The 27295-nt window shown below is 38.8% G+C and overlaps 1 protein-coding gene across 1 annotated transcript in view; it reads left to right on the top strand.

Annotated features, from left to right (window-relative positions):
- Acss3 (acyl-CoA synthetase short chain family member 3) overlaps positions 1–27295 on the top strand; it is a 178551-nt gene that overhangs the window by 64378 nt on the left and 86878 nt on the right. The window contains exons 4-7 of the mRNA XM_006983348.4: positions 514–648; positions 4494–4634; positions 22316–22396; positions 22485–22580. Coding sequence (XP_006983410.2) covers positions 514–648; positions 4494–4634; positions 22316–22396; positions 22485–22580 — 453 coding nt within the window. The remainder of the gene's footprint in view (positions 1–513; positions 649–4493; positions 4635–22315; positions 22397–22484; positions 22581–27295) is intronic.

The raw sequence follows: 27295 nt of genomic DNA, 5'->3' as shown, positions 1-27295 counted from the left end.
TTGGATTGCCTCATTTTGTCATATTTAAGAGACAACATTTATACAGAAAACCTAAAAAAACTTCCTGACTTGTTTTCTTATTGCCACTTAAGAGATACAATATTCCCATAAACAAAAAGATCTTTATGTGTGTGGGGTGTGTGTGTGTGTGTGTGTGCATTTAGGTCTGTACAGATGTAAAACCTGTGTGTGTTTGAATGTAACATAGGCCAGCAGTTCTCTGGATCATGGGAGATTTACTTGGCTTAATGAATTCTTTGGAAGGTATTTTATATGACTCATATTTATAAGCCCTAAGTATTATTAAGTGTATGATTTTGAACAGATAAGTGAGGTTTTATTTGTTAGTGGTTAAAAAAAAGGCTTGCTGGGTTTTAGGCCAATTGTTTAGTAGTAAACAGAAACCATTTAAACATTAAATAGACAGTCTACACTGAAATATTATGACTACGTTCACTAGGAGTAGTGAACTAGTAGTAAAGCTTTTTCTTTTCTTTTTTCTTCTCACTTTAGCCCAAGGTGGTTGTCACAGCATCCTTTGGTATTGAGCCTGGAAGGAAAGTAGAGTATATCCCACTCTTAGAAGAAGCTCTGAGAATGGGACAACACAGACCAGACAGAGTTCTCATCTACAATCGTCCAAATATGGTAATTTGAAACCTTCATCTCTTCGTGTCGGTGGTATTGTGCCAAAGATAATTTTAGTTTTGGTCATTTGAAAGCTACAATCGATTCCTGTTGATTCATACATTATTATATATCCTGAATACAATTGCAATTATGGGAGCGAAAGAAAAAGATGCCGATGATAGTATCTATGGAAAACTAAATGAGAATAACAAATAATAAAGCACACGAATGCAGGTGACAGTAATACTTTGGGTTTGTGTATGGTTTTCCTGGGCTGTTATTTATGACTTTAAGTTTTATGATAACACTGGCAAATACTAACTACCTGCTTACTATTTGGTTGTCAAGATACTACGGAAATCTTTTTCAAGATTCAAGTTGAATAAAAAAATCTTCTGGGAACTGTATGAGTTAGAGGGTACTGTTACTCCTGTTTGAGGGAGAAGAATCATTGCACATTAAGATGAAGTAACCAGCCTGATTAATGACAGTCCCGATTTGGCCTCTAGCACTTGGACTCTGAATTTTTTCTTTAGCCTTTCTACTTCATGACCTGTTGGAAAGGTCTGATTAGTTATGTGCAAAGTATCTTTTAAAAATTAAGGAAAATTTTTCTTTCTCATCCAGAGACAAACCGAGTCCCGAAAAATAAAACGAATATTCTGTGCAGACACATTGTCCTATGCTCCACAGAGGATGAAAGTTATAGCATTGCAAATGTTTTATGCTTTTCCTTGTAACCTTGACCTGATGGTCACCTTGCTTCCATGCTCAATCAGTTAATTCTCCAACTACATACAATGGCACTAAGTCAAGTCTTGAACAGCTCATTATTCTTTCTGCAAAAGATAAAAATTACAAAATCGCAAACATTCGTGTGTCATTTTGTAGACCTCTTGTAAAGATATACTTAATTGACAAGTTTGGAGACTTGAGTCTTAAGACTGTGTCATTCTGGTGAGCACATAACAAGAATCATTGCCACAATAAATTCCCCTGTGAAGCTTCAGTGTTGTGGTTCATGAACTGCTGCACTCAGTGAATTTTATGCTCTGACCGTCTCAGAGAAGAAAGCTAAGTTTCTTTCAAGCATATTTCTTTTTGAAGAGGCGTTGTTGCCATTTAGATCAAGGAACACAAAGTCAGTAACTCAGTGGAGCGTAGGTAAGGAAAGGGCAGAGGAAAGGCAGAAACACTCCCACAGAAGCGTTTATTTGAGTGTCTACTGTTTACACACAGATATGAATTCACTTAGGAGTTGTGAAGGCCTTGTGTTAGGCTGGGAACCATGTGAAGTGCCTTTGCTTATTTAGTTCTCATGGATCAGTGAGTTGGATCTTATACCTGACTCCATTTTGCTGCTGAAGAAACTGTGTCATGAACTAGGGAATACCCAAAGTCTAGCTAATTGATAGAGCAAGGTTCTGACTGTGGTTTGATAACTTTTTTTTAATGATTTAATTTAATTTTACATATCAGCTACGGATTCCCTTGTTCTCCCCCCTCCTGCCCTCCCTGCCTTCCCCCTCTTTGGATAAGTGAGACAGTTGATTAGCTTGATCCGTTTGGGAGGTTTGATAACTTTTAAACAACAAGATATATGCTATTTCTTCTGGTCCAGAAGCCTCTTTATCCACGTTTTATTGTGATTCTCTTTTCTCAATAGAATTTTTTTTATCTCTTTGCCCTATCTAACTGGCTCACTTCTCCCCGTTGCCCTTCATCCAACTTGCGTCGCCAGGGATACAGATGGAGGCTTTAAATACATCTTCTCCTTACATGAGACCTATTGTTTAGGGAGTAATTAAATCCAGTGATTTGTTTTTGTTTTTGTTTTTTTTTTAATTTAGAGAGAAACAAATGGTGAGGCTTGGTGTTCTGTCTTATTAACTAGCTGTACTTTTGCCAAATGAGGTAAGAGTTTGGCTGCTACTCCTAAGCCTCAGGCAAACTATGATAGAACTAAAGGAATATCATGTTTCCATTGGATTCACCCAATGTTGTCTGTTAAGAATTCCGGTATACAGGAAGGACTTCCCTATAGAGAGAAACACACACACACACACACACACACACACACACACACACACACACACACACACACACACACTTTATACAATAAATGCTAATGTTGCTATTTCTCTCTTCATTTCCTCAGAGTCTTTTACTCACACATTTTTTTTAACCTAAAGAATAAACATTTTTTTCTAGTGCCCATTTCATTAGAGGCTTGTAAAAGTCAAAGATGTTTGTAATTACAATTCAGTTTTCATTTTGCAATATGATGATTTTTACAGCTCTACAATTATGATGGTAAAGCTTTGATAATTTGAAATTGGCTATTTTTATCTCATGCGTAAAAAGAAATGGAACCATGATTTGCTCATAATTAAGCTGTCCTGTTTATTTAAATGTTAGCAGTTGCTACCTATCCGAGGGGGCGGCGAGAGACATCACCTTGAAATGTCAACTTTATAACTGGTGTTCAGTTCAGATGTTTATCCACGAATGAATTCATTCAGAAATATTATATGTATGATATTGCCTCGAAACATAATTTGTAAATGTGCATATTTAAATAGAGGAGAAGTTTTTTATAGCCCTGGTTAATGGTAGGGATCCTAGAAAGTGGAAGTTACTTTCTTTTGGGAGTGCCCTGGAGCCTGTGAGCTTAGCTCAGGCGGTGTCCTGATGAAGTCAATAGTTCCACACATGTTTGACTGTTTTGTTCTTCTACTCTACTAAACTTTGTGTAATTGGGTTCTGCCCATGTTTATACATTTCTTCACTATAGGCTTCCTGATGTATCAGGTGTCATGGTGCATGCCTTTAATCCCAGAAATCTGGAGGTAGAGGCAGGCAAATCTCCATGCTGTTGAGGCCAGCCCAGTCTATATAAGGAGTTCCAAGCCAGTCAGGGATACAGAGTATCAAAACAAAACAAAATAAAAAAAGAAACAAAACCCCTTTCTAATAAGCAATGTTGAATTTAGTGTTTCAAGAAATAACCGGTATGCAGCATGATCTCTTACCTAGGTGGCTATAGTTTCTCATTAGAGTGACTTTTGCCCAAGACTACTCCCTATTCTTCATTTTTATTCCCACTTAATGACTGTTTAATTTATTTCAAGTTGTATCCTTTTGATGACATGGCTGTTATTACAAAACTTATAAAACAGAGCCTTGTTCTTAAGGGGGGAACAAGAAGAAGACTTTTTGTCCTGTTTTCTATCACATTCATGACTGAGAAGGAGGAAAATATTTTGTGCCTGTCACCTACTCTGTTTAATTTAAAAAATCGGTTTCCCTCTTGAACAAACACAAGTGGAACGCTTCCCCCCCCCCCGCAAAGGTGACTTGAGGTGTCCCATTAGAAAGGCAGCTTCAGTGTGACTCCCAAATGTCCCCATATAAAAATATTTTAATGCACTCAGTGACATTTCCTGGTGAGGGCAGAGCTTCTAAATTAATAAGTCAAGCCAGAACTGCGTTTTTAAAGTTACCTGGGCACATTCATGTTTGGAAACATGTATCTCTGAGTTAATTAAGCTCAAGGATGCACAGAAACATGACAGCATCATATTTGATTGTTTAGGGTAGCCACAGAGTGCAGCAAAAATGTGGTTTTTAATCCATGAAAGAGAAAGTAACATCAAACCACTAAATTGTGTATAAAGACAGTTTATTAAAGAATCTACCTTAACGTGTAACTTTGAGATTTATTCATAAATCCCATATTTGGTGTCATGAAGGTACAGCTTTCTAATGGATGCTCACACTTACAGATTTAGCCTCTCCATGGCTCTCCTGTAACTTAATCTCCTATATTTACTGTGCACCCTTTTACGTTTTTTGCTGTGTAGGAGAGAGTTCCTTTGATGCCAGGTCGTGATCTGGATTGGGAAGAAGAAATAGCAAAAGCCCAGTCACATGACTGTGTACCTGTTCTCTCAGAGCACCCGTTGTACATTCTCTATACATCTGGAACAACAGGGCTGCCGAAGGTATTTGCTTCCTTTGGGATACCCACCGTGGCAGATTTCTATTGCAGGGAATCTTTGTGATTATGGGAGGAAAATATTTGCAGATTGTAGATTGATGATTAGACATAGTTCCTTTTTTTCTTAAATAAATTCTCTATTATTATTCTTTAAAGGGAGACATTTTGGCCCTTTTTTTTTTTTCAAAATTCTCAATTGTCAACAATAAATAGCTACTTTGGTGCACTGATAAAGACAGTATTAAGTTAATTGAATATTAATTGGTCTAATGATATTTTGTAATTTTGTAAAAGTATATATTTCACTTAGTATGTTAAATTTTGTGGCACTAGGCTTGAACCCAAAGATAATTTTATTCTTTTAAATTGAGGTATTTGTTATGTATACGATGAAATGGATTTTTTTACATTGATTTATTTAGTATGTGCATGTGTGTGTATAAGGAGTGGCCTTGTATAGCATAGCATACATGTGGAAGTTCCAGGACAAGACACCAGAGTTGGTTCTTCTGTCAAGTTAGTTCTAGTGATCAAACTCAGGATTTCACATTGGGTGGCAACCACTTTAACCTCGGAGCCATCCTGACAGACTGGAAATAGCCTTTTGACCAAAGGTAATTTGATATATAACTATAAATCTGGTGTTGAAGTCAAGATAATTTGAGACAGTGACTCTTTATTCAAATAACTCAGCTATTTGATTTATAATGAGGAGATACTTGACATCTTTCCACTCATCTATCATGAAAAGTATTTTTGCAAAACACAAAGTGAAAGCACCCATATTCACCAATGTATCTTTTGTCAACAAATGGCATATTAGTATGATATCTTTAAGGCTACGTCCTTCACACAGCTTCAGAATTTCCCTGTCTTAATTAGATGGCTCAATGTTTATTAGATCAGAACTTTACAGGGAGATCAACATTTCAAAATCCTCTTCATCTGTTAGTAGTGTTTCTTTGTTATTTTTAGGGGTTTGGAAAACATAATCTCAAGCATATTAATAGAATGATTCAATGAGATTTACTTTTAAAAGGATAGTTAAGGTAGTCCATGGAAAAGTTGTGTGTGAAGAAGAAGACATCTGGTAGGAGAATACATCCACGGAGATGACATGTTTCACCACAGTGTTTTCTTTCATTGTATGCTACATGCAGTTGATGCCCAGTCACCTTTTGCGTCTTGTCGGTTGTCAAAATAGGTTTGTGAACGGACTTTCCAGAAGACAGTATTTCAATATGTTGTAGTACGTTTTGATTATTTAGAACTTGGCTCAGTTGTGAATTTTGCTCAAGGTGTAAATGTCCATGGATATGAGTAATGCAATACAGACAGTAGTCTATTTGTGGAGGAGATACACAACAAAGACAAGGAAATTGGTTTTTAGGCTATCAGGCTTGGCATTTTGCTTAGGACAGCACAATTAATTGGCATGGATAGACTTGGTTCAGAGTTAGGAATGAGCCAGAGAAAAAAGCATGACTTTGAATTTGAGAATAGATACAAAGGAAAATGGTCCTTGATCTGGTAAATATGGTAGGTGTTGAACATATTGTGTATGATGTGTGTTTGAGATATTAATACTAGTACAGTCAGTAATTGGAAAGGAGCCTGATTTCAGGAGCTACCCTGGGGGCTGGATATAGGCCTTGTGAGTCATCAGTGTGTAGGTCTGGCTTTCAAATCACAGAGTGGGTGGATTTACAAAATATGACATGTGGCATGCTGTTGTGTGATTTTTTTTCCTCGATAGAGGTGAATAAACATCTCTGTGCCTCACATGGGGCACTGTGACAGATCAAAGAAATCATTCCAGTCAATCTAGAGACTTTACTGGTATTACTTACAGAAACCTAGGTGAGGGATTACTTTGGGAAGCAGGATGACTCAAAGCTCACTGCATCACCAAAATGTTCTTCTCACGCGCTTCATAGAAACCCCACTGGATGCTTCCCACTTGTCTAGCAATTGGTTACTGTTTTCCTGTCTCCCCAAGGAGGGGTCTTGCAAACCATAATACATTCTCATCTCTCCAAGCTCTGTAAGTTTCATTAGGCCCTTGCATTTTATGAGCCTCTTTCTTTCTACAACAGGGAGTATTTCAATTTGGAGGAAATAGCTACAGAACATTTGTTCCCTACTGATGCTCTAGCATTTTTCCCACCCACCCTTCCATCATTGTTCCCTGAGTCTTGGAGGGGCTGATATAGTAGTCTGTATTAGTCTGGTTATTTTATTTCATTTATGCTCGAGTATTGGGCTACGATGCCACAAGAACAGCTACTTATTCTCTGCAGCATGACTTGTTATGAAATTGCAGTAAGCACTATCTACTGGGGATACAAGGAAATTTCCCTTCATATGCAACAAATGTTTATAAATCTATGCATAAAAACCACATCTTTAGACAGCAATCAACAGACATCTCACATCCATTTAACAAAGTAACAGTGGGTCACTTCCCTGATAGGATTGACCTTCCCAGACATAGGTCTTTGTCTTGGGTTATAATATTAAGAATAAATTCTTCTGTAGAAGGATCCTAAAAATGAATTAGAAAACACTCCATTGAACTTATAATATTCATGCCAATTGACACACATTGGCTGGTATATTGGTAGTCTGATATGCATGGTCCATGCCAAGCAGAGCAATAGGTGACAATTTACCTCTAGTGGCCTGCATAATACTACTGAAGCCACCCAATGGAGAAGGAACTTTTACTGCAATCTCATCTTGATTTCTCCAAGTCTTATAACCAAAACATGTATTGTGTTTAGCACTAGGGACCTACTTTCTAATTCTAACATAACATTTCACCAGTCAAAGCCTTTACTGTTCGTTGGGCTTCCCTTGGACAAAAACTCATAGGGACATGACCCTTCTCTAGCACTGGTCTTAAAAACAACAACAACAACAACAACAAAATACCTGTAGAGTCTGGGTATACCTTCACCTCCTACACAGGATACTTTCTTACAAATCTTGACAGTTATTTTTGTTGTCATTACAAATGTTTCCCCAACACTCAAGAATCACAATAATATAGTGAAACCATTTTTATACATGTTGGGCAGGATTTCTGAGGGCCCAACACTATCTCTTTTATGCCATTGTCCATGGGTCTTAGATGACTAAGGGGACACAAAAATATAAACATTAGCACTGTTCGATGGAGATGTGCCTATCGTTTGCATCATCAAAAGAGTGATGTCTTGTTATTGGTGGGTGATGCCAGCCCATTCAGCCTTCCATAATCTACACTTAATTTCCATTAGTCATTTGCCAATCACATTTTGGGCTACTGCTCTGCTGCTTCCACTGAGCATGTCCCCAACCCACATGACCTTGATGGGGTCAGCCTGTATCTCTGGGTCTGTTCATATCAAAAAGAGAGTAAGGCAATGCTCTGGCATGACTGCCATTAGAGCTAAGGTCCATGTTCTTATCAATAAATTCTGGAGAGGCTCTACAGCTCTTGTGTTTCAATTATCCATACCTGGCTATTGAAAGACCCTGGGCAGAGTGGAAAAATCTCTATCCCAGTGCACTATTTTTGCAAGAGAGAAATGTACATCACATACTGTTATCACCCACACCTAGGACAAGCTTGATCTTTTGAAATCTTTTTTACCTATGCAGTTTTATCACTGAGGTCTCCCATGAATCATTGCTAAAGATTTAAAGCCTTCCAGATACCCACTAGCATAGCACCTAGCTTTCTGTTGTGTTCCCTAATACTCTCGTTTGACACAGCTTGCCACATTTTTTCCCTAACTGATCTGTGCTGAACTCTTTGGTTTGCTTTGCCTTTTGATCATTCTTCTCTTTCCTGATTCCTTCAGCACTTCAGGAACCTGGTTTACATGCCAGCCAAAACCATTCAGATCTACAAGAACCTTCTTACTTCATAAAGCTCATGTCCCAACATGAGACTCAGAAAAACCACTAAAGCACCACATTAGCTGGTATTATTGCTCTCACAAAATTCCTGACCACTTATCCTCTCTCAAAATAAAAACCAAACTAAACCAAACCAATCCCCCATCCCCCCCCCAAAAAAAACAGAATAAAACATAAAATATAAAGAAGAATAGGTTCCCAAAAGCCAGCTCAAGCATTAGGGACAGGCCCTGCTCCTACTGCTAGGAGTCCCACAAGTAGACCAAGCTACACAATTGTCACACATATATAGAAGGCCTAGGTTGGTCCCATACAGGCTCCCTAGCTGTTGGTTCAGACTCTGTGAACTCTTATGAGCAGCCTGGCCCAGCCTTAATACTACCCCAACTTAGCTTAGTCCTAACTCAACTAGATATGCCACTCTTGGTTGACAACATGGGAGGCCTGCCCCCTTCTGAACAGAAACAGAGAAGGAATGGATGGTGTGGGGAAGAGGAGAGGTAGGGGGATGGGACAGGAGAGAAGGGAGGGAAAACTTGGATTTGGATGTAAAATAAATGAATAAACAATAAAAATATAAAGAAGACAGTTTGATTTTGGAGCACACTTCAAGGCTACCATTAATCATGATAAAGAAGTTATGGACACAGAAATTTGAGACAACTAGTTAGGTTGTATCCATAGTACATATGTGGTGGGGACATGTGCATGCCACTGGGCATGGATGCTCAGAGCACAACTTAGGGTATCAGGTTTTGTCATCCACTTTCTTGAGGTAGGGTCTCTGAGAATTCTCTTACCTCTGCCTCCCATTTCTGCAGCATACTGTGATGACAGCCAGCCGCACACGACTTAATAGAGCTTTCCATGAATTCTGCCTCTCTAAACTCAGGTATCCATGCTTGCCTGGCAAACATTTGGCCCATTGAGCCATCATCACCCCAGGTCCCTAAGAGGTAACTTTTAAGTCATTAACCTTCACCTCTTGTCCGCTTGGGGTTCTAGTCATGTCGTAAAATAAATTCAGTCCAACATCAAAAGGCCCTATAGTCTTTAGCAATACTGACACTGTTTAAGAGTCTAAAGTCTATGTCTTTTCTGGGAATCAGAACAATTGCTTGACTTGGAGTTTCTGTAAAATTAAAAACAAACAACAACAACAAAAAATGTAGCTGTTGTTCCTATCTGCAATGTCACAGAATAAGTAGTCCCACCCTAGGAAAGAGGAATGGGGGTAGCACAAGGCAAAGGGAAATGGAAAGACTGAAACCTGGTGGAGCAAATTCCCAATCCTGCAGCTCCATGTCAGGAACCAGAGATTGGGATGGAATCACCTGGGAGGCCTTAGCTGGCTTCACTTCTCCAACTCTGCGACCTGCCCCACACATAGCCACTCCCTTGGGCCAGTTCCACTCTGGGTGACCAGCTTTTCTTGGCAGACCCTCCATGGTTTTGGCATCTCCAGCATCCTGATGTCTCCATTTCAACTTGGACTTCACCATCATTGATTTACACAGTGACCTCAGGAATTTGCGCAGAAGACAGCCCGGGTTCACATGGCTTGGTTGCAGTGACCTTACAGAAACATGACACATGTTCCATGATTTCATATTGCCCTCCCTCTTGTGTTTTTTTTTATGCCTATAAAAGTAGTATGCATGTAGTTCTGTCTAGGTTTGGTGTCATTTTTGGGTTGAGTCTGTCCATGTTGAGCCATAATTACATTGGCATTCACTGATTCTATGGAAATGTTTCTTTGCAGTTGTTTTGAGCAGGAAAACTCTCCTACGGTATTCTCAGGGTAGCCTTTCTCTTTTCAAATCCTTTCCATTTTCAATAGATGGGGCCTTCCGAAGGTGGGATCTTGTGCACAGGAAGCCTATTCTGTTGTATCAGTGCAGAACAGCAGCTTTCTCTTTAACAACATTAAATAAATACAAGTGCCTTAGAACATGATTTGTTTGTAACTTTGAATTCATTAATACTGCTTTCCTTGACCAACTGCACACTTTTAATTATCTTTCTTTTCATCTCTACCTTTCCTTCCTCCCTCCCTGTTTCTGTCTCTGTCTGTCTCTCTGTCTCTTTCTTTCTCTGCCTGCCTCTTTCTCTTTTTCCTCAATGTGGATAAGAGCACTGATCAGTAAATATAACATAACCCAAATAGTAACCTGTCTTGAGATTTCTTCTGCAAAAAATTAACTTCACTTTTAAATTTATCTGCGCTAAAGTTCTCATAGCACAGGCAGATGTAACCAGATTATTTCTCAGAACATAACGTGGGTTATCTCTAGCCCAGTTTCTGATAGCTTATGGAATCTCATGAACAGGGCTACCTCTGTCTGAATTTAGCATGGCTTTCTGTCCTTTGAGACTACCACCAGATGGCCACTAACTTATTAAGTTATGCTTGTGGCATTCAAGGGCTTTTCTAGCCATTGTTTCAGACTCTCCAACATTTCTCTTAAAAAGCCAGTTCCAAAGGCTTAAGAACTAAGGATCAGGTTCATCATAGCAACAGCTGCGACCACAGTATAAATATTCTGTTAGATACTTTTCCTGTTGCAGTGACAAAATACCCTATAGCTACTGTTAGAAACATTTTTTTCTATTTTTTTGTCACAGTTTAAGGGCACAGTGACCTTAATACCTCTTTATTACACAGTCTGGTCAAGGACCCTCATCCATGGAATGATAAAATACACATTTAGGATAGCTCTTTCTATTTTAATTAACCTAATTTAGAAACTCCTTCATAAACCTACCCAGAAGTTTGTGTTTTAGATAATTTTGAATACTGACAAGTTGTCAATCAACATTAGCCAGTTCAAATCCCATGCCATCACTCTAGTATCTGATGAATCAACCTCCTCCTTAACTCTACTGATGAACATAGTCCTATCTATCTAGCCTATCGAGATGAACATCAAATATATCACCTCTCTCTTAATTAGTTCCATTAGTAATGCCTGTCTTTCTCTCTGGTCTTCTCACCTCTGCTATTTATGGAGAGATCAGTCAGCGATAACCAAGGATCTCTAATAGCTCAGTCCAAATGACCCAGCCTATCAGAGACTGATTTCTCTTATCTTGCTTCTGGTTATGCATTCTTTTTTTCTCTAGGAGTGAAGAAAAGTTAGATTACTCCATTTCTCTACCTCCACAGCACTGAGACTGATCCTATTAACCCACATGCCCCACAGCCTTACAAGCCAGGCTATAAGAGGTGCTTTCATTCTCTGAAATTCTTTACTAATTCAAACTGTTCAAAGGCATCTATTCCCTGATTCTCATAGTTTCCTGTACTGGGGCATTATCAAAGTCCTCATCTATATACTGAAAGATGGATTTTTCACTTCCCTTGAATTAAAGGTCAGACGTGAAGGGTATCTTTTCTCATTTCTACCTTATTCTCCCCTCTTTCATTCTCCAGTTATTCATGTGAGTTTCAAGAATTTGAATGTTAGGCAGGAATCTTCAGCACATACACCTAATTTACCTGTTATTCTCTTGCATCTTGTCAGTTTTAAGGAATGGCAACCCAACATGTCCATTTCATCCTCACTTTTTTTTCCCACCCCCACAAAACATCAGATGCCTATGCAGAAGATAACATGTAAATGCCCATTTCCATTGCAATTCTTCCCGCATACGGACAGTTTTCTTTTCCCTGTGAAGATAATTCAATCTCAGTTGCATTTCTTTCTTTCTTTTTTTCTGGAGCTGAGGACCGAACCCAGAGCCTTGTGCTTGCTAGGAAAGCGCTCTACCACTGAGCTAAATCTCCAGCCCTTCAGTTGCATTTCTTATGCCCATGGCAAAGGACACACACACACAGGCGCTATAGCCTGTTTACTGTCTAGGTAGATTTATGATGCTTTGGGGGATTGAAATATATTTCCCAGTCCATCAGGTATTATGAGGGCATTTCCATGCTCTGATGTGGACTTTATTCATGAAGGTGGCATGTTGCTCCACAACATACAATGGAATCTGGCCATCATTGGATCCCCTTACTGATACTCCATTTGAAGAATTGAAGATGTAGGACTTTGATTGAAGGACTTATCTTTAATGCAGAGATCAAGCAGATTCCAATACAACAAGAAGGCACAGTATCCATTATGATACATGGAGAGATAGCCATGCAAAAATTGCCTTCACAAATATCTACCTGCCCATGAGTCAGCTTCCATTACATGCACTATCACTTACTGGAAAGGCCATGCAACTTCTGCTCCACAGCTGACCTTTGCATTGTCAATAACTGTCCAGGTACCAGTTGCATTATGTAACATTTGGGGAGAAAATGTAAACAAACGTTTATTTCCTGAGACAGGGCGTTGATGACAGAGCCAAGAATTCCAGCCAAGCCTATGCTGTTGAACTGATGAGTTTCTTTGAGGTTGCTCCTTGGAGCATAAGCAGTGCAAAGGTAGCTAGCTACATCACCGAAAGCCCACTGCCACGTGAGTGAGTGACAGCTCATGAACTCTGCATCCCTCGAGTTCACTGCTCAACTTGCAGGAGGCTGTACTGGAAAATGTCCTTTTCTCTAGCAATTGCTTACTGCTTATCACTTTGGGGAGAGCCTTGGGACTCTTGTAAATGCCTAAGCGCTTGGACCCTCTAAGTTGTATGAATTTCTTTAATGTTATGACCCTCCTCTTCCCAGCAAGAGGAATTGTTTCAATTAAGAGGTAATTAATACACAACAAATGGCAAGATATTTGTCTCTCAGTTGCTTAAACATATTTTTTTCCCTTAGGGAGACTTACGATTTGCAAATACCCTATACCTATCCACCCCAGTCCACCCAAGAGAACTCTTCTATTTCCTCTTCCAGGGAGATCTATGCTACCCCCCCTCAAGCTCCCAGCTTTCCTTTTGCCCAGCCTCTCTGAATCTGTGGATTGTGGCATGATTATCCTTTACTTTACAGCTAATATCTACTTTGGAGTGAGTACATACCATGTTTGTCTCTCTGGGTCTGGGTTACCTCACTCAGGATGGTGTGAACTTGAGGGACCATGGTGTGGGGTGGGCAGAGGGGGAGAGTGCTGAGATGGGAAGAAGCCTAATGCAAGGGAAACTACCAAGGGAGTCAATAAGGATGACCTTAGCTAAGACTTCTGTGATTGGATTGGTGACTACCTCCGTTGTCATTGGAGAGCCTTCATCCAGTGACTGATGGAGGCAGATTCAGAGACCCATGGCCAAACATTGGTCTAAGCTCAGGGAGTCCTGCTGAGGAGAGGGAGAAGGGATTGTAGGAGCCAGGGGGGTCAGGGACATCTCAGGAAAATCCACACTAATAGCTAGCCTGACTCTTGGGAACGCATAGAGTCTGAACCAACAACCAGGGAGCCTGCATGGGACCGAGCTAGACCCTCTGCTTCTATAGGAGACAGTTGTGTAGCTTGGTCTATTTGAGGGACTCCTGGCAATGGGAGCAGGAGCTTCTCCCTAGTGCTTTGGCTGACTCTTGGGAACCAATTCCTTGTGTTTGATTGCCTTGACCAGCCTGAATACAGGTTTTATGGCAGCTTGATGTGCCAGGCTTTGCTGATGCCCATGGGAGGCCTGCCCCTTTCTGAGCAAATACAGAGGAGGGGTGGATTAAGGAAGGCAAGGGGGAGGGAGGGGGAGGGAGTGGGAAGAGAGGAGGGAGGGGAGGCTGTGGTTGGGAATGTAAAATAAATAAATAAATAAAGCCAGGAAGTAGTGGCGCACACCTTTAATCCCAGGACTCGGGAGGCAGAGCCAGAGCCAGGTGGAACTCTTTGAGTTCGAGGCCAGCCTGGTCTACAGAGTGAGATCCAGGACAGGCACCAAAACTACCCAGAGAAACCCTGTCTTGAAAAATTTTTAAAAAAATATGTAAGTAGATTAAATTAAAAAATATTTGCAAATATTTAGTACACATTGATATCAGACCTTTATGGCACTTACTTTAATATACTTTATAAATATCAGTGCATGTTTTAGAATACATCCCAACTGCTTTCCTTCTACTCTGGCACTAATCCTAGGATCTGACCAAGGCAGGCCTTCAGATTATTTGCTGAATGGATTTTCTGTAGTCGGTCTGTGCCCCAGACTCTGTTTGCATTCTTATACTCCTTATTTCATTTTAAAGGTGTCATGAAAAAATTAAATGTATTAGAAAATTTAAACACAAGAAAGATTTGTGGGTTTGCAGTAGTGGAACATGGACATAAAATTTTTATGTCACCGTGCAGCTTTGTTACTTAGAGAAACAATATTTTCAAGTATTTAAAGTGTTTTTAACACTCTTTCTTGAGCTGGGGGAAGGACTCAGTGCGTAACTCACTTGTCAAATAAGTTTGATGACTTGAGTTCAATCCCCAGAGTACACATAACAAACTGCCAAGGAGAGCACATGGATCTGAAATCTTGGGGTTGCCTTTACCTGGAAGTGGGAGGCAGACAGAAGTACTAGATAGCCACATATCTGGGAGCTTGGGAAAAGCATCAGTGAACAGCAATAGAGACTGTGTATCAAATAAGGCAGAAGGCAATACCAGAGACCTTCCCTCTGACCACTGCACATGCTCTGTAACTCATGCATGTCTATACCCACATACATGCACACACACATCACACCCTCCCCCATACTCTGTTTCTTATGTGCATTTGTAAGGTCCACAACCTTGGAGTTGACTGGGAGCTGCATGAGAAGTAAATTTGTCTGCTGCTGCCAATATTCAAACATCGATGTCTGAACTACTTCACATACAACTTAGTTTTGTGGTGGACTTCATATTCTGTTTGCTTTGCATGAGTGCGTTCAACCGAGTTTAATAACGATCACTTCTCTCCCCACTCAATTTTGCTCCCTCTGAAGGAGCCTGGCAATTAGAAAAGGGTAAAAAAAAAAAAAGTTCCAGTGCCAAAAATAAAAATAAACATAAAAGAGTAAGAGGCAAGAAAAGGCAGAAGGAAAGGGCTGAAATAAAAGGCAGGGAGGGAAGGCTGTAGATAAGGGTTTTTATGCATTCATAGCACTCTTGTAACTTTTGCTCCTATTGTGTAGACTTATTTTTCCTCCCCGCCCCAAGGGAACAAGTGAGTGAGAGAGCAAGAGTAATACGCATAAGTGAACATTTCTTTTTTCATTTCTGGTACAACTCTTGCAGGCAAAATGCTGAACTTGCTTCATCTTATCTCAGAGTGTTGTACAGATCAATACGACATTACACAGCTGCTAGAGCATCTTCCGCAGAGGTAGTCTCAGAGTCCTCACGAAACTGTGGCAAGAGATTTTGTAGTTGATGAAATATCTCAAATGGAAACATTCTGTCTCCTCTATGATGCTCCACTAAGTTCTACAACTTTGAAGGAATTCTCCTTAAAAGGAAAAAAAGAAAGTTGTTTTGTTTTTTTTTTTTTCTCCAAACCACGGTCTCGTGGATACAGCTGCTTACTCCACTGTTTATTTTGTTTGGTCAGCATGTGGACTAAATGTCCAGTCTATGGGATACACAGTGCACTGTATTCCCTGCACTCAGTGTGGAAGAGGAACCACCCTGATGGTGATGTCAGTGCCTCACCCCAGAAGGAAACCGACTCTTCCTCCCCCAGCAGCCATCAACTGCCAATAGCTCCTCTGGAGGGTGTTGAGCCTAGTAAACCGAGCCCCCATTCACTCTAGAATGTTGACTAGCTTGATTTGTGCACGTCTTGTTCAGGCAACCACAACCTTTGTGAGGTCGTAAGAGCAAAGACCAAAACACGCTATTTCATATCAATCCTCCTGAAAAATCTGTCTCTTACCAAATTCCTTGTTCTTCCTTTATGTTCCCTAAGCCTTAAGAGAATGACAGTAGATGTAGATGTCACCTTTTGGGCTGAGCACACCACCACTTATTTTCTTTACTTTGAACACTTTTGTGAGTCTTTTACTCATTGATGTTGACTGCAGAAAAAGAAGCGTCTCTGTTGAGGACATTAATCTATTGGTATACAGATAAGTACGTAGAAGGCAGTTTTACAATATGTCCATTTAGCAAAATAATACAGTAGGTTCTCCTCTTGAGCTCATGATTGCACTCATCATCGGTTCTTGGCTAGGTTTGCAGTCTATGTAGTGGCTTTAAATCTAACCAGAACTTGGTTGGTTACCCCACAACATTCATGCCCTTGTTGCACCAATGGGTGTGTCTTGCCAGGATTGTTGTTGTGACTCCCAAGATTCACAAGTTGATAAAATTGTGATGGTATACAGAATGTTTAAGTTGACCAGAGCTATTTCTTTTCTCCAACTCCCTTCAACATTTGCCGATGCATTTCTTTCAAATACAATGTGCATTTCTCAGTGCTTTCTTGTTTTAGAACTGTTACGTGCGCGCGCGCACGTGTGCATGTGTTTCTACAGAGGCCAGACTAGAATATCAGTTCCATTAGAGATAAGTTTACAGGGAGTTATAAGCTGCTCAAAATGAATTCTGGTAACTGGACTCTAGTCCTCTGGATTAGCACTAAGTGGTCTCAATCACTGAGTGATCTCTGCAGTTTCAGCCTTTAAGATTTTTATAGGACAATTCAAGAACCCCCCACAACACACACACACTATTTGGGAAAGAGTATTCAGTCTCACTGCGCACCCCAGCCTTCCTTGTTCTTGACCCTCAGCACTCTTATTCCATTTGCACATTTCCTTCTCAAGTTGCAGCAAATGAAACTATGTGCATTTCCTAAAGTCTCATTTTTTTTTCTCCATTTAATGTTACAGTTTAGGTAAGTCTGTGGCATTTCATACCACAGAAAGCATCCCATTAAGTTGTAGTAATTAAGGTACTCTCTGGGATGACTTTGCTCTCATTCCTGGGTGACAAGTAACCATGCTTTACTCTTATGGAGATTGAGCTTGAGAAGGGGAGGGAGAGGGAACAGTGATTGGTATGTAAAATTTAAAAATAAAAAAAAGAAAAATTTTCAATACTGTATAAATTTCTATGTGGTCAGAAATGTCTATATTTTCATGCTTCTCATTCTGAAGCAGAATTCATTTCATGTCTTCTTTCTGGGCAATAAGCACTATGATCACATGAAGATTCTTAAGCTTCTCCATATCCCAAGGATTATGTCTGACCCTGTAGAGTCCCGAATGCTGGTACTGTTACAGGACTTTCCCGAGACTTCATTAGATCACTCAAGCTTTGACACTTAAGGTAGAGTATAAGCAGAGGTGGGAAGTAGTAGCAGAAACCCAAAGACTGAAATACCGTAAACTTGCCTTTTAGAGGAAAACATTATTCTTGAATAAGTACTTTTACCTTAACTACAATATTCAATATAAACATTACAATTGTCCTCTTTAGAACCAGGCTTGGCAAACACATCTAAAGTGTCTGTTACTTGAAGCTAAAGGCAGGAGATCACTTGGGCTCAGGTGTTTGAGGCCAGCCTAAGCAATATAGCAAGAATCACTTTTTAAGAAATAGCTGTTTTTAGTTTCTGATTACTTTTCCTTACTAAGAGTGTAATTTGAGAGCTGGTGATTTGAGAATGAGTTCTGTGTTCTGAGGTTGCACAACCTTTCTGTTTCATATGCAATTATCATTACCAGAAAACCATAGTTACAGGCAAGAACCAAAACATACTCTCTTCCTGTTTTATTGGCAAATTAATATTTAGAATAATGTCTTGTAAAACCTAATATGTCTTCTTTTGCTTCTGAACGTCTCATAAAATACACACATGGAGAATATGAGTCTGTAGAGTTCCATATTTTTAGATCATTAAAAATTCTCAGATGTTTAAAGTCTATTATCTGAATATTTTAGCAGGCCTGGCCAAATTGCACAACTCTAGCTGATTAATGAACTGATGTTGACTAAATTTTTAAGATCCATTTCTTAAGGGAGGGACTAATGAACAATTAAAGCAGAAATCATGGCCTTTGACTCCTGTTCAACTCCATTTCAGTTGTTTGTATTGAGACTATTTGATGATAATCTCTAATTATTTGACAATTCCATGTGCATTAAGCCAGTATAGGTTAAATAAAAAAATGGTAATTTATAGAATGAAGGAAATAATATTTAGAAACAAATTGAGGCTGGAAGTATAGCTTAGTGGTAGAGTCCATGCTTACAGGTGCAAGTCCCTTTATAAAAAAAATAGCTAAGTCCATAAATATTAGCAATTACAATGTAAATGATTTTTTATCCATGATTTGATTAAGTAGCTCAGACTCATAGTTTTCCTTTTTTTTTTGTAGCATAGGTTTAAGTATTGAGTAATAATATAATAAAGTGGTAGGCATCATGTCAAGAAGTAGTCATTTGATAAATAGAAACTTTTAATTCATAGTCTAAATTTGTCTTCCAAGTTTTAAAACTGCGTTAATATTTAGTTGTGTATCGCAAGTCTTTTATTCTTCATAATTTCTAGTCAGTTCATTTTCCCATTTAAAATTTTGCTCCATTATGATGACAAATAATCCCTTGGTACAATGCAGAAACACTAAGATAACATTTCAATCTTTGCACATGGAGAATTCTATTTGGTGCCTAACTATAAGCTTCACACCTACCGGCTAGTGTGGATGATACTGGAAGGTACTCTGAATGCTACCAGAGGAGAAAGGTAATCATCAGTATCAACAGCTATAAACCCTGTGACCTACAACAGTGACCTGCCTGAAGGATATACTGATGCGTTAGCAGAACAAAGTTTTGGCTGTAACCAATCACTTTTTTTTTGGTTTTATTATTATTATTATTATTATTATTATTATTATTATTATTTTACAACACCATTCAGTTCAACATAATAGCCACAGAATCCCCTGTTCTCCCCCTCTCGCCCACCCCTCCCCCCAGCCCACCCCCCAATCACTTTTTGATTGGAGGTGAGGTCTGTTCCACATGATGGAACCCATTCCTGACACTGCAGAAGTGGCCAAGAACCTGGCCCTAGATGTATCCTAGACCTAGGATAAAGACCAATGCTGTATAGAAATATAATAATAAAATGATGACTAATGGCATTCTGCTATATCTGTGGAAAAGTGCCCCACTCAACCCACATCTAGAGGAGCTGGCTTCTTCTTGCAGTAGGTGACAATTAACTGAGGCCCACAAATGGACAAATGTGCTGAGAGTGAGAGGATTTGGAGTAATAGTCCTAAATAGGACAGCTCCAGCAAACCCCTCCTCTAGAGGCTGGACAGTCTATACTGAAGAGGAGATGGAAAGACTCTAAGAGCCCAGGTTAGTGGATGACTCCAAGGGAACAGCATCTTCCAGAGACAACAGGACTGATACACATATGTTCTCAGAGAGACCGCAGCAGCATGCTCAGGACCTGCACAGGTTCAAGCCAGACAGGGTCCCAGCATTGAGAGTAGGAAATGGACACAGGGTCACACACCTAGCTATCTGCAACTGATACCTACTAGTATAGGGAAAACAGGTTTTCTCCAATGAGTCTCACTGGATATATCAACCACACTCCAGAACAGGCCCCATGCCTATATGTAGTTAGGTAACACAAAATGAACTCAATATATATATATATATATATATATATATATATATATATATATATATATATATATAGTGGACTTTTTAGTTCATTTTGCTTTGTTTTGACTTTTTTGTTTCATTACTCTTTTGCTTCATTTTGACATTTGTTTTGGGGTGTATTCTTATTTTTCTTGCTTTCTTATTAAGTGTTTGGATGAGGGAGTGAGAGAGAAAACATAAATTGGGTAGGGAAGGGGTTGGGGAGAATCTGGGAGGAGTTGGGAAAAACACGATCTAAATATATTGTCTTAATGGAATTCAATAAAATAAAAAGACCTCAGTGAATATTAGGCAAAGTACTGGGTTCCACATATTGATGCTTCTTCAGATAAAGAAGAAAAATGAAAGACGTTTTATGAACCTTCTGTGTTCAAGAATCCCAAAGTACCAAAACTGCTCTCATAAAGCATTTTTTCAAATAAAATAAAATGCTGTGACAGGTATAGTGAAAAGAAACCTCTAACACATCATATCTGAAGTCATTGCTGACATTAAATAGTGCTCTCTACTACAATATGTGAAAACACACAGGATCCAAAAGAAACTGGATAGTGTTTCCTTCCCAAAAGACTAAAAGATTTTTAGGAAAGAGTGTTTGAAAAACTATTAATACCAAATACACTGAGTTCCTGGACCATAGGGAAACACATTTTAATTGAAGCTAATTAGCAAAGGAAGACAGGATAGAGTTCATCTAGAGTATTTGGATTTGGTGACTAAGTGCGTGTAGAAAGCTTGCCTGAAAGAGGCATATAATATCTAACATTTCCAAGGTGAACCAGAGAGCCAGCTGCATGTTAACTGTATCATATAACATAGAAAATAGCTCTCAAATGCCAATAAAGCTGCACCTGATTTTTGCCAAGAGACCAGGTGTTGGTGGTAGATACAATATGTTCCACAGTTTGATGCCTGTGCTTTGTTAGAGGCACCCTAGGAGAGTAGCAATGGTGGCATTTATTGCAAAGTCAGCCCCCTCCCCCCGCCATTCTCCTGAATCATGCACATGTGTTAAAACTACAGGATGATACAAAAACTGTACAACTAAGAGAACATCCAATAATTAGGGTGTTTAGCCTTTTGAGGAGGATAATGTTTTCAGTCCTCAGGGAAGGCCTTGCTCTGGAGGAGGTGGGAATGGGGGTTGGGCTGGGGGGGAGGGGAGGGGGGCAGGAAGTGGGAGAACAAGGGAATCTGTGGCTGTTATGTAGAACTGAATAGTATTGTAAAATAAAATAAAATAATAATAATGAAAAAAGAAAAGAACAGTTCTTATGGTAGGCTCAAAGATGCTTCGAAGGGCATGTGAATTTCATATTACTGTTATTACTCAGTAGGCATTTGCTGGCTTAATTCAGTAGCCATGTCTTATTGGCACTGATGATCGATAGTATTTATAATGGTATAATAAACAGACCTAATTATTATATTTATCATTCATTCTTATCTTGATGACCCTTGTGCCCAGTGTTCAAATATCAATTTTATGTTGAGTTTGGATAAGTTTCCAGTGTTAAGGGAAGGTACTGGAAACAGATTTGTGAAAACTGTACATAATGATGTAGTAACGCCTTGATTTGCCCCAAATGCAACATAAAACACATCTGTTAGCCTGAGGCTAACTCATCAGGATTCATTGTTCATAGTTCTGGAAATCATCATTAAAGTATTGTTCATCTCCCCTATCATGCTATGTGATTCGCAGTTAGCAGTGCAATCAGGTCTTAATTAGAATTCGACTTTGTTCCCTCTAAGCAGCCTAATGTTACCATCATTAGGAATGGATGTTCTTAAGTTGGTCTATATTTTAGTCCAACTTCATTTAACATTTTGTTTATTCAGTTTGAGTAGGTTCCATTTCTTTGTTGTTCTGTTAATGCATTTGAAACCGCAACATTGATGCTGCATGTTACTGTTAAAATTGTATTATATATTACTTTGTGAGGTTGTATGTTTTTCTATACTGTTAAGGATGTCATATAACAATGATTTTCTATAAATGGAAATGATGAATACAAACTCTCTGGCCTTTCTTATTAGAGAATCCAAAGAAACCAAAATTTAAATACAGTTATAGGTAAGACTATGTATGAGTCAACGTAATTTGCAGTCTTCAGAATAGTGAATGATTTGAACCTCTAAATTTTAGGGTAGATAGAGTGAAAACAGTGACTCTTCTCACATATTTGGTAAATTTTAACTTCATTTTATCCCTCTCTTTCAGGGTGTGGTTAGACCCACGGGGGGATATGCTGTAATGCTGAACTGGACAATGTCTTCCATATATGGCCTCAAACCTGGAGAGGTAATCAGGGTTTTACACTTCTACCACATGGCATGCCACTGATTAAGACATATATTTCATTATCTTTTTTTTTAATTTTATTTTTTAGGTATGGTGGGCAGCTTCTGATTTAGGCTGGGTGGTCGGACATTCCTATATTTGCTATGGGCCTCTTCTACATGGAAACACAACGGTTTTATATGAGGTAACAAAATAGAAGTTATACTATATATAGGACCCTTATTTTACTGGAATCCAGTTCTTGATGAGTAGTCTGGGGAGGAATAGTGAAATTTGGATGGCAGCAGGAAACATTATAGCTTCTTCAGTTAAAAAGGTTATTTCAACCAGAAAGGGATCTAAAAGAAAGTCAATAAAAACAAAATTATGGAGAACAAGCTTAGAATCTATCCCAGGAGCTTTCTAAGTGGTAATATCAAAGGAATATGGATTTTAGACTCCTAAAAAAGCATTACAATAAAACAATCAACATAGATTCACATTTGGGTTTTTTTTTTCACAAAATCAGTGGATTTACAAAAATATTTTCCCTATCTTAAATAAATATTTCCATGGCTTCTAACATCAACTATGAATATAAAAAGAGGAAGAAACCTAGAGCAACTAGATGAAAAGCTAAATGGTAGACAAAGTTGAATATTCTGACATAGCAATTAACGTCATCCTGAAATAAGGTTTCTATATGTGTATTAGGGAATGCCCCTCATATGCCTGTTTTCTGTAATCCTATCAGTGGCTCACAAGAAGCCATATCAACATACTCAGAGTTTTGCAGTGGTTCTCAACCTGTGGGTCACAACCCCCAAAGACCATCGGAACAGAGATACTTACGTTACAATTCATACCACTAGCAACATTACAGTTACGAAGTAGCAGCAAAAAAAATTTGATGGTTGGTGATCACCACAACATGAGGAACTGTATTACAAGGTCGCAGCATTAGGAAGGTTGAGAACCACTGGGGTAGAAGACAGCTCTTAGTGAAGGCTCCCTATCACTGTATCTGATGATCTGAGTTCAATCCATAGACGACACATGGTCGGAGGAGAGGATTGATTCTACCCGTAAGTGGTCCTCTGACAACAGGCACACCACAACATAGACATAAGCATGTTCATATAGGTGCACACAAGAGAAAAAAAAAGCAAATGTAGTTTTCAATGCTTTTAACATCTGGGTGTGATAGCAAATATGGTATTTTCAAAATTATCATTTAATATGATACTGGTAAGATGGAAAATATAGAAATCTTTACTCCTATGTAAACTGAAATTCAGTGAAGTGAGTGGGACTACAGAAATGGATCGGCAGTCAGGAGATCCTTTTTTTTTTAAATATTTTTATTTTATAATTAACTTAACTTCACATATCAGTCACAGATTCTCCCGTCCTCCCTCCTCTCACCTCCAGCTCTTCCCCCCCATCCACTCCCCATACCCACCTCCTCCAAGGCAAGGTCTCCCCTGGGGAGTCAGCCCAGCCTGGTAGACTCAGCTGAGGCAGGTCCAGTCCCCTCCTCCCTACACCAAGGCTGAGCAAAATGTCCCAGTATTGGCCCCAGGCTCTAAAAAGCCAGCCCATGCATCAAGGACAGGTCCTGGCTCCACTGCCTGGGGGGCCTCCCAAACAGTTAAAGCTAATCAACTGTCTCACTTATCCAGAGGGCCTGCTCCAGTTCCATGGGGGCTCCTCAGCTATTGGTTCACAGTTCATGCATTTCCACTAGTTTGGCTATTTATTTGTCCCTGTGTTTTTTCCAATCACAGTCTCAATAGCTCTCGCTCATACAATCCCTCCTCTCTCTCGCCGACTGGACTCCCGGAGCTCCACCTGGGTGGGGCCTGGCCGTGGATCTCTGCATCTGCTTCTATCAGACAAACAGGAGGTCTTAATGTTCTTGTGGAGAATTAGAGTTTGTTTTCCAAGCAACCATGGCAGGCAGGTCACCACAGCTTATAACTCCAGTTCTGTGGGATCTCTCAGACCCTTCTGGTCTCCATGGAGACCTGCACTGTACAAATACACATGCACATTCCTCCCTCCCTCACCCCCCCCATAAGCAAAAAGTAAAAATGAAATTAAAATGCTTTTAAAACTTCAAATAGGAACTAAATAGGAGGATCATTAGTCGTCCATAGCTTTTGTCTCAAATTTTTCCACGATTTTCTATCATGGAAGCAAGATATTGATATACTGCTTTAAAAATATTCAGCAAGTGAGGTGGTATAATCTAACTTTTCCACACTTGAAAATTTGTTTTCAGCTCATATCACTGGGAGAGAAAGTAATTACTTAACCTCCAGGGAAGAAATGGAGAATTTGGAAGCAGTTAGTTGAAACAACATGCTTTATTTGTATGTTGTATAGGTATCTTTTGATGTTTTGAAGAGCTACTGTGTTTTTGTAGTACTTTATTAAATTCTCATAATACAATTATGGGGTGTATATTTTAGGAATTATCAGGTATAAATTGAAATATCTGACACTATGGTAGAATGGGCAGCTTCTCAATCTTAGGCTGTCTTCCATATCAGCAGTCTCTCACTGTGTGATAAGGAATATCAGACTGAAAACTGGAACATGTAGAGAAAGGTATCAGATTGTTGAGACACTTTGTTGCATTAAGAATAGCTAATTCAACAATTGTAAAAAACATGTGAGGCCATTCTCTAATCTTAGGAAATTTTCCTGGACTCTCCAACATTTTAAGACTTCCATCATTTTTAGTTGGCTAGTTTGCTGTCCTTGAAAAATATAATAGACTTTGAAACAAGTGTTAAAACATCTCACACTATTCCACTTTTCTTACAAGTCTTTTCATATCCTGCAGACTTGATAGACATTTAGATGTTTATAATATAACACATGAAATAATCTTGACACATCTGCTCCATACTAATCTCTTTGTAGCAGATAATTTTTTTCTTGAGATCATCATTCCTCTTGAAGAAAACAAAATAAATCCTAACAATAAATGCTTACACTGAAATGTGACATTGCCCATTCAAATATGACAAAACAGAATTTATTATTAAGTTTTCATGGCTCTGAAGCTGACCTCAGAATTGAAATACTTAGAATAAGAATGTCTAATTTTTCCATTGGCTTTCCATTATTTTCTTGTTTATTTAAAATATGTTTGAACACTGTCAAGAGAGCGTGGCTGTTTATCTTGGAAAGATGTTTTCAAAAAAGTATTGAGGATCTATAGACATTTGTTGTATGACTGACAAGAAATATTTTAATTCTTTTCTGTAAATTCTGAATTTTTCCCTTCTTACTTATAATGTCTCATTTTTTTCCTGACCTCAAAACAAAACCTCTTCTGACTTATACCACTTCTAACTTTGGGATCTTCATTTTCTCCTATACAAGCTAGACTCCTTGAAAAATGGTCCTCTCCAAGTCATCTCTGTCAGTACAAAACAAGCTCAGTGGTAATTTAGACTTTGGAAATTACATTGAATTATCTTTCTCATTTGCACCGTTCTTCTCCCAAAATTGTTATCATTTTCCAGTCCAGATTTCTCTCCCTTTGACCTAAAATTGGAGCTATTAGGATCATTTTATTAGTTCTATGTTTCCAATCTGCTTATATTTCTTAGATAATCTCCTTGCAGATAGGTTTAAGGATTACTATTTTAACCAGGTTTCCCAAATACTTTTTATTCTACTAGACTAACCTTTGTATTTTCAACATCTTGTCAAACATATGTAGATGATCCATGTGTACTTTATGCTCAAATGACATGAACTAGTCACTAAACTTTCTCAAATTCCGAGCTTCCTGACAAAAGCTGTTGCCATCCATATACTTAGTAGTTCTGTTAAGGTTACCTCTATCTATGCATTGTTCTTTCTTTTCACATCCCACTGATGAATATATTTATTTGAATCTACTGTTTTGTATCTTTTATCTCTTGGAAGTGTTTTGTCTTACCCATGTCTCTTGTCATGCATTTAAAATTTCTTTTCAGCTGTGATGAACAAGTATATTATCTTGACTCATTCAATGTTTGGAATGCTAATATGATTTGTACCTGGGAATCTAGTTGAATATTTCAGATAATCACTATGGTGAGGATCTTTCAGAAAGCTCATTCTGCCCAGAATGTTACTACATTTTAGGCTGTCTCTACCCTGTTTTATCCCTTCTCCCATTTCCATCAACTTTTTATCAATAATGATTATGATAACAGAAATTAAATGAGCAACAACATACAAGTAAATATTCTTGAGTAAGATATGACCAACATTTACTAACCATCTGCCCCAAACACATTCAGCATATTCTAAAAGTTTCCAATAGAACAGACTTCAAGATGTTCATTGTCTTGTGACATATTAACACATACATTCACAGGTGCATGTCCCTTTACTACTCTTTAGATAATTTAAAATGATTGAAATTATACAGAATCTTTTCTTTGAACATGTTGGATAATACAAAATCAGTAAAAAGGTAAATTGAAAATAAAACCATTGAAAGCTAATAAATATATTTTTTGAATAAACCATATATTACACAAATACTCTTTTTTCTTTAATTTTATAATTTAATTTAATTTTACATATCAGCCATGGATTCCCTTGTCGTCATTGTCGTCCCCCCCCCCCATTTCCATTTCCTCCAGGGCAAAAACCCCCTGGGGATTGAGTTCAACCTGGTAGATTCAGTCCAGGCAGGTCCAGTCCCCTCCTCCTGTATAAGCCCCAGGTTCCAAACAGCCAGCTCATGCACTGAGGACAGGTCCTGATCTCAGTGCCAGGATGCCTCCCAAACAGATCAAGCTAATCAACTGTCTCACTTATCCAGTGGGCCTGATCCAGTTGGGGGCTCCTCAGCTATTGTTTCATAGTTCATGTGTTTCCATTCATTTGGCTCCAATGACTGAGGAA

This window comes from Peromyscus maniculatus, chromosome 18, assembly GCF_049852395.1.
Source record: "Peromyscus maniculatus bairdii isolate BWxNUB_F1_BW_parent chromosome 18, HU_Pman_BW_mat_3.1, whole genome shotgun sequence".
Lineage (NCBI taxonomy): Eukaryota > Metazoa > Chordata > Mammalia > Rodentia > Cricetidae > Peromyscus > Peromyscus maniculatus.
This window is presented reverse-complemented; position numbering and strand designations above follow the sequence as displayed.